Source organism: Helianthus annuus, chromosome 6, assembly GCF_002127325.2.
Source record: "Helianthus annuus cultivar XRQ/B chromosome 6, HanXRQr2.0-SUNRISE, whole genome shotgun sequence".
NCBI classification, from domain to species: Eukaryota; Viridiplantae; Streptophyta; class Magnoliopsida; order Asterales; family Asteraceae; genus Helianthus; species Helianthus annuus.
In genome coordinates this window covers 18,394,668-18,402,232 of record NC_035438.2, presented here as the reverse complement: position 1 = coordinate 18,402,232, position 7,565 = coordinate 18,394,668, and the positions used below count along the sequence as shown (strand labels likewise).

At 34.8% G+C, this 7,565-nt stretch overlaps 1 protein-coding gene across 1 annotated transcript; it reads right to left on the bottom strand.

Annotated features, from left to right (window-relative positions):
* Positions 1 to 2,591: 2,591 nt before the first annotated feature.
* On the bottom strand, positions 2,592 to 4,843 carry LOC110864845 (cytochrome P450 CYP72A219). Its single transcript, XM_022114007.2, has 5 exons — positions 4,491 to 4,843; positions 4,098 to 4,318; positions 3,754 to 3,998; positions 3,231 to 3,615; positions 2,592 to 3,139 (listed from the first exon to the last, which is right to left on the bottom strand). The coding sequence occupies exons 1-5, from the start codon at positions 4,774 to 4,776 to the stop codon at positions 2,714 to 2,716; spliced, it is 1,563 nt and encodes a 520-aa protein (XP_021969699.1). The 5' UTR covers positions 4,777 to 4,843; the 3' UTR covers positions 2,592 to 2,713.
* Positions 4,844 to 7,565: the final 2,722 nt, after the last annotated feature.

Below are 7,565 nucleotides of genomic sequence, written 5' to 3'. Positions count from 1 at the left end.
CTTTCCATTGTCCTCTACCAAAGTGGACATCATATCCCTGATCATCAAGCTGACCAATGAATATCAACATCCTCTTCAAACCAGGAATGACCCAAACATTCTTCAAGGTCCAAACGGTTCCCAGTGGTGTTTTTAAGTCTATGTCTCCAATTCCTGTAATATTCAAGACTGTGATTATTAGCCAAACAAATTTTACCAAAGTTACATGTTCGTAGATTCTTCATCTTCTTTGTGCTAGAAGTAGCATGAAACGATGCTCCTGAATCCATAATCCAGTCTTCAACAGTATTTTCGACACAACAAATAAGGGCATCCTCTGAATCTGAGGTTATGGTAGCATTCACCTCCTTTTTGTCTCTATGAGGTTTAGTACACTGACTTCTAAAATGCCCATGCTCATCACAGTTCCAGCACTGTATGTCTTTTCTCGGTTTTGCTGGTCTTGACTTGCTTCTTCGTTTTGACTTTGACCTTCCTCTATTTCCACCTCTATTATTACTTCTCCCTCTCCCCTCAGTACTGAGCAACGAACTTGTCTCTCCAGAATTCCTCCTTCTTGAGTCCTCATTCAATATTAAGTCACGAACTTTAGCAAAAGTGAGGGTCTCAACTGCCCTAGTGACTGCAGTAATAGTTCCTGACCAGCTGTCAGGTAATGAGGACAAGAGTAGGCATGCTTGCAGTTCATCATCTATCTTGAATTTTACTGAATTCAAACAAGACAAGTGAGAATTAAACAAATTAATATGCTCAATAACAGAACTTCCCTCTTTCATGCGGGTATTGACTAACTCCCGTATTAGAAACACCTTGTTGGCAGGAGACGGCTTCTCATACATATCTGACAAAGCCTCTATGATTCCTCGTGCTGAGGTTTGTTTAGAAAGATTGTAGCCAACATTCATAGAAAGAGTGAGCCTGATAGTTGACATAGCCTTCTTATCAATGGCTGTCCATTTATCCGTTACAGGTGTAGGAGGAGGCTCTAAGGCTGCATCAAGATCCTTCTGTATCAGCAAATCCTTGATTTGCATCTTCCAGCATCTGAAATTTTTCCCATCAAACTTCTCAATTCTGACTTTTCCATCACCAGATATCTTTGCTGAATAACAGAAACTAACCAGAGTACGTGAGAGAATAAACTGAAAAAAACAACCCTGAAATCTGACCTCAAAAAACGTGCAGAAAAACCCAAAAACGCAGCAACAAAAATCGGTACAGAAATCCTTTTGTTTGAGCGGCGGCGACTAGAAACCCTAATCTGGTTAGCGGCGGCGGCGGTTCTGCGGTTCCGACAAGATGGTAGGCGGCGGCTGGCAAAACCCTAATCCGGGTTAGGTCGGTTGCCCTGGAGCAAAGCTGTGAAACTGCAGCGGGTCGGTGGGTATCGGCGGTGGAAACCCTAGCGGCGGCGAAACCCTAATTAGGGTTTGCGGCGGCGGCTGGAGGCAGGAGGTGGTAGGCGGCTGGTGTGTGTTCTTGATCAAGAGCCCGAGCTCTGATACCAGTTGTTAGGATTTAGATCACACACACACGATCAATAAACGAAAGCAATAAGAAAAGTAGACACGAGATTTACGTGGTTCGGTTACAGTGTGTAACCTACGTCCACGGGGGCAACTAGGGTTTGTATTTTATTGAGTGATAATGATTACAAGTACAAGAGATATATTTATAGGCTAGAATTAGGGTTAGTCCCTTGCTAAACAAGTAACTAAACAACTGGGCCTAAAACACTTGAAGCCCATTCGGGTTAGGGCCGACCGAACCCTTTCCCTTCTTCTCTCTAATTCTTGGCTAGCCTTAATGGGCTGGGCTGAAGACAACATCTCCAACAGAATCCGCTCGGGTCGGGTTGAGTCATATAAAAAATAACCAAAATAAATTTTATATAATCAACAAAAGTACGTAAAACTTCATTACAAATACATAATAAAAGTATAATATAATCAAACAATACATTTTTACCAATAATTTTTATATAATAATACTTCAATTTTATGTTCACCTCAAAATGTTATGTCAGTTATCTGTATTTTTTCAAAGCAATGATACATAAGGTAATTAAGTTATACTAAAATCAATTTATATTTATAATAGAACAAAATACCATATACTAACTAAATCTGTTAACAATCTTATGAAACAAAATTGATTTCACAGTAAACACAACAACTAATAAAAAATAAAATAGTGTAAAACAAAATAGCCATTCAAAAAAAATTTAAAATAGTGTAAAATAAATATTCAAAAAAGAAAAATAGGCTAAAGTTGGAAAAACTCAAAACTTAGTTGTCTTATCACTCTCTAACTTTCACCGTACATTCACATTTACCTACCACAACACAACTTCATTGCCGGCTGGAAAAATGAACTCTAATCAATATTCACTCTTTTCTCACTTTAAACATTCTATGGGATCCGACACTTTATGAGGGGCAATTGGGGTGCTTAACCAAACTTTCAAGGGGTGCGATCGGATTTTCGCCTAAAAATTACACTAAAATTTTTAGTTTAAGTGGTGCGCCCGCCCACCCACGTCAAAGGCTAGGTCTGCCCCTGCTTAAAACATTACCATACAAGGAATAATATAAGTAACACAATAAATACTTTATGACAAAACTATATAATCTACAGAAACATTATTACATGGTTTAGCCCCAAATAACTTGTAATATAGTCTTGCATCTTAATACAACAAGTTTATTTACCACTAAAGTTTATTCAAAACCAGGTGTGCACCAAACTGTGGTTGAAGAGTAATGATAGTATACGGAGCATGTGTATATGACGGTGAGAGCTCAAATGAGAAGCGTCTTAAAATCATAACTAGTGTCATTTTTGCTTCCAACATAGCAAAATTTTGTCCAATGCATACACGTGGACCCCCTCCGAATGGGATAAATGCGGTTTGTCCCTTGGTTACCTTTGACACACCTTGTGAGAATCTTTCCGGCTTGAACTCCTTTACATCATCACCCCATATATTAGGGTCATGATGTGAAAGCATTGTGTGCAACAACATGAATGTCCCCGCCGGTAACGTTATATTTCCTAATTTGGTTTCTTTGTGGATCATTCTTGGAATTGCTACCACAGGAGGGTATAGCCTAAGAATCTCGAGGAAGATCATATTGATCTGTAATAAATATTATTATTAAGTATAAAGGAAAAGAAAATGAATATGAGAGCATTTTTTAGTAAACTGCAAGATATATGAGTAAACTTACAACTTTTAGTTGATTTAAACCATCAATATCTGGTTTTTTATCTCCAAAAATCTTTAAAACTTCATCCCTAGCGCGATTTTGCCAGCTTATGTGTTGTCCTAACATAATCATAGTCCAAACAAGTAGATTTGCAGTAGTTTCTTGGCCTGCAAAGTAGAAAAGCTTACATTCTTCAACGACATCATCGATACTAAGTCCAAATTTGGTATGCCCGTATTGTTTGATCTCTTTATAGTTGGAGTCCAAAAGTATGCCGAGGAGGTCATCATTACTATTTCCCCCTTTTTTCATGTGTGCTACTCGTTTATCAATAATGCCCTTCACCAAACCCTTTACTTCGTGGGCAATCGCCTTTATCCTCAGGTTGCGTTTCGTTGGTAGAAATCTACAAAATCGAGAAAATATAGAAACAACCATTATCTTTAAAGTAAAGATATACAAATCAACATCCTTCTTCCACTGGTTTTACGCCTTTATGGTTAAAGAAAATGACACATAGACATTGTTGGAAAGATATACTCACCTTGATCCAGGAATGTAAATAGATCGAGAAGCAGTTATTATTAGCTCGGCTTGTTCTCGTTGAAGTTCAAATATCTTTCTTCCTTCCACATAGCTACTACCAAATGCTGTCCGTGAAATTACATCCGCAGCCAATGCTTGGAGATGAGGCCACACATCCATTTCACATGAGCTTTCTTCCTTTAATGTTTCTTCCCATTTGTTAACCATCTCATCGCAACTCACATAAAAAGCAGGAACCATATGCTATAAATAAATAAACATTGTATGCATGTTAATAATACCTACCTCAACTTATTTATAGGTAAATCTCATCCAAATCTAACGAGTAACAAAGAGCAAAACCTTAAGCTTTTCGACATGAAAGGCGGGATTGATGATCTTTCGATGTTTCACCCATTGATCACCCTCGACGTCCACTAGCCCTTTTGCTAACAACCTCGTTAACGGGTTTCCTCCTCGTTGCTTTTGAAAGTCTTCATAATTTCCAAGAATCTCCTTTATCATTGAGGGGTCTGTTATGTGTATTATAGGTATCGGTCCCGCCCATGTAAAGCAATTTTTACCTACCCATCATCCATCATAACTTATCAAAAGTCAAATCACAAAGAAGATATTTTTTTTTGGGTAACATCACAAAGAAAAGAGATTTCATCTACTGAAAGATCTTAACATGAAAAAAAAAGAAAAAAAAAAAACTATGACTTATCTATTAAAAGATATTAACATAGCATCTACCATGAGTAGTAACAAATTTATGAGCGAATGACATAACTCGTGGCACGATGTCATCGTTCAAGTTTATGGGTTTGACGTATGCTTCGGTTATCATCTTCACCATCTCCTTAATATCTCCATATAAGAACCTGTATGAGGTTCCCTTGAGTCCCTGGTTTCTTAGACACTTCTCCTTCTTCTTTGGTTTCAACCAAACCCAATTGTAAAACCTCCATCCATATACCACAACCACGACAACCGCCACAAACGCGGCGGCCTTTCCTACACCACCACACGCTTCCAACATGCTACTTTGCTCCAAATTGGAAGATTTTAGTTTTGGTACGTGTTCTGATGAAGAATGGAATTATGGTCTTTAGTCTTTGTTGATGGATAAGATGGTCTTTATTGATGGATAATTTTGTCTTTAAGTCCCTCAGGTTTGAGTATATATCAGTAACCATCTTAATAGTTTTATTTAAACTAGAATTACGACCCGCCGCAATGCGGCGGGGATTCTTTAGTTATAACTAAGTCGATTTAGGACCCGTACGTTATGTTGAACCTGTCAAACGGGGAAAAAATTGACGATGTAAAACGTTCACCCACACACGTACGCTGAGTCGTGTTAACTCGTAAAATTTAGAACGAAACGTAAAAACGTTAAACCGAAGACGCACGTTGCGATGTGCTAAGTCACAAAATTTAGAACGAAACATAAAGCGAAAAATTTGCGGAAAATGAAAACTATAAAGGACCAAAGTTGAAAGTAAAAAAAGTTGTGAGGATAGATTGCAAAAGATAAAAAATTTTGGGTTAAAAGTAAAAAAATCAATTTTTTTTTGAAAAACCCCAAAGCCAAGGTTACAACAACCATATACATAACCATTTTTCTTTGAAAACCCCCAAAGCCAAGATTACAACACATATATGCATAAATATGTTGCTTCTTTATAGTGTTTTAATTTAATTTTAATAACTAAGTTGATCAATGACCCACGCGTTGTGACGAACCTGTAAGATGAAAAACAATAGACGTAAAAACCTTGAACTACACATGGACGTTGTGTCGTGTTAACTCGCAAAATTATGAACAAAACGTAAAAACGTGGAACCACGCAAACACGTTGCTCCGTGGTAAATCGTAAAATTTAGTACGAAACGTAAATTAAAAATTTGCGAAAGATGAAAAGTAGAAAATTGTGAGGCTAAATTGTAAAGAAGAAAAGTTTGGGCTTTAAGGTGAACAAAATCAATTTTATAAGTTAAATTTGCAACAAATAGAAAGAATTGGGTTGAAAAGTAAATTTTTTTTTTTTTTTGAAAACCACCCAAAACCAAAGGTACAACTACCCTAAGCTTAAAGATGTTGCTTATTTATAGAGTGGATAATTATCAAACAATATCTATATATATAATAAAGTAAATCAAATGGAGGACACATGGCATTTAATGAGGTGATCTTCATTGAGTTTTCCCGCCAAAGATGTATTTTTTTACTCATTTATCTCTATCTAATTTAAAATTAAATTCCTCAAAGAATATATTTTTTTATTCATAATTACAACTAATTCCCGTTTTCCAAATCTTATTTTCAAATTAAAATTAAGATGATGATTATCTTTAGTTAATGAGGAATATCTATTTAAATAACCAAATTCACACTTAGTTTTCTAATTATAATTCGTCCTCTTATTTTCATTGTTCAAAATTATCTAAACTTTTATTTGGAATCGTTCTTTTTAATTTATGGTATTTAATAGATATTATTCATGTTGATTATTCATTAAAAAAATAAAATATTCAGGGAATATCATAAGTTGTTTGTTTGATGAAATTCATGAATAAGAGGAGTTGCAAAATTGTTTTTGTTATTTGGCATCAATCAATCTTCGTCATAAAAACATTTACCGATTTTCCGTTTTACTAAATAAATAATCATATCGAAAAATAATCTTTGAAATGTAGGTGGTTGTATGAATTATTATACGATTTATTATTATTTATACAAGTTCTAATTGTTACACCCGTGTGTGTATTGGGCTCACTAAGAGCATGTTTGTATGCTATTTAAAAAAAATTAACATAGATATCGGTTTTTTTTTATAAAAAACACGTGCCCCTCGAAATCACAGACCCTGTGCGGTGGTTCTCCCCGCACACCCTTATCACCGCCCATGCATGTGTATACTCATTTAAGTAATCGATATACATTTGATGATATCCTATATTTTTTTTGTATTCAATTAACATTTTTCTATTTAGTATTATTTGCAATTATTAACATTTTTCTAAATGTATATATAGAGTATGGATGTTACTGAATTTTTGAAGAATAATTTTTAATTTTGACATATATATATATTCAAACTTATAATTATGTAATGTAGTCATCAATTTTAATAAAATCCAAAAAAGCGTGAAACCCTTTTCAAATTTCAATAAAAGGGTTATAATTATCAGATAAACATTGTTTGACAATATGGGTGTATGTGAGAGGAAAAAACCAATAAGTCAATAAGTCATTCCATACTGACTTTTCCAAAACTCCAATAAGTCTATAAGTTGTTTCAAAAAAACATAACCAAACATGCTCTTACTAAGCCTAATACCCATTTTATTTTAAAATTAAATAATAATATTAAAACATTACGAAAGAACATATTTTTCGAGCTCAAACAGGGTACATAAATTCTTACAGACGACTCTGTACACATGTATGAGATTTTTTTACTATTATTATTAGTTTCATTATTTATCAAATATATATAAATGCTCTGTCTTTAATTTGCATTTACAATAAATATTTATTGTATAGTTTAAATTGTTCAACCCGTGTAACACACGGGGAACTAACCTAGTATATTACATAAACAAAAAAGATAATTGTAATTTTTTATTAAATTCCATCATCCAAACAAAAACTTTGATCTGAACCCAATTATTCGTATCAAAGAATGTAGTGAATTGCGTACGTATTTTGTTTTCAATTAAAAGCCGCATCGAATGAGTTGAGAAACCTCTAGCCGCATCAGTTGACTAGGACCACCTATCTTTTTGCATATGTAATAGTTGCCTGATTTAGGATTAATAAAA

Coding starts and splice junctions, on each gene's coding strand:
- LOC110864845 (XM_022114007.2), bottom strand. CDS start 4,776: ATGTTGGAAGCGTGTGGTGGTGTAGGAAAGGCCGCCGCGTTTGTGGCG. Junction 3,616..3,753: donor ATTTACATTCCTGGATCAAG/GTGAGTATATCT, acceptor TCGATTTTGTAG/ATTTCTACCAACGAAACGCA. Junction 3,140..3,230: donor GTTTAAATCAACTAAAAGTT/GTAAGTTTACTC, acceptor TATTTATTACAG/ATCAATATGATCTTCCTCGA.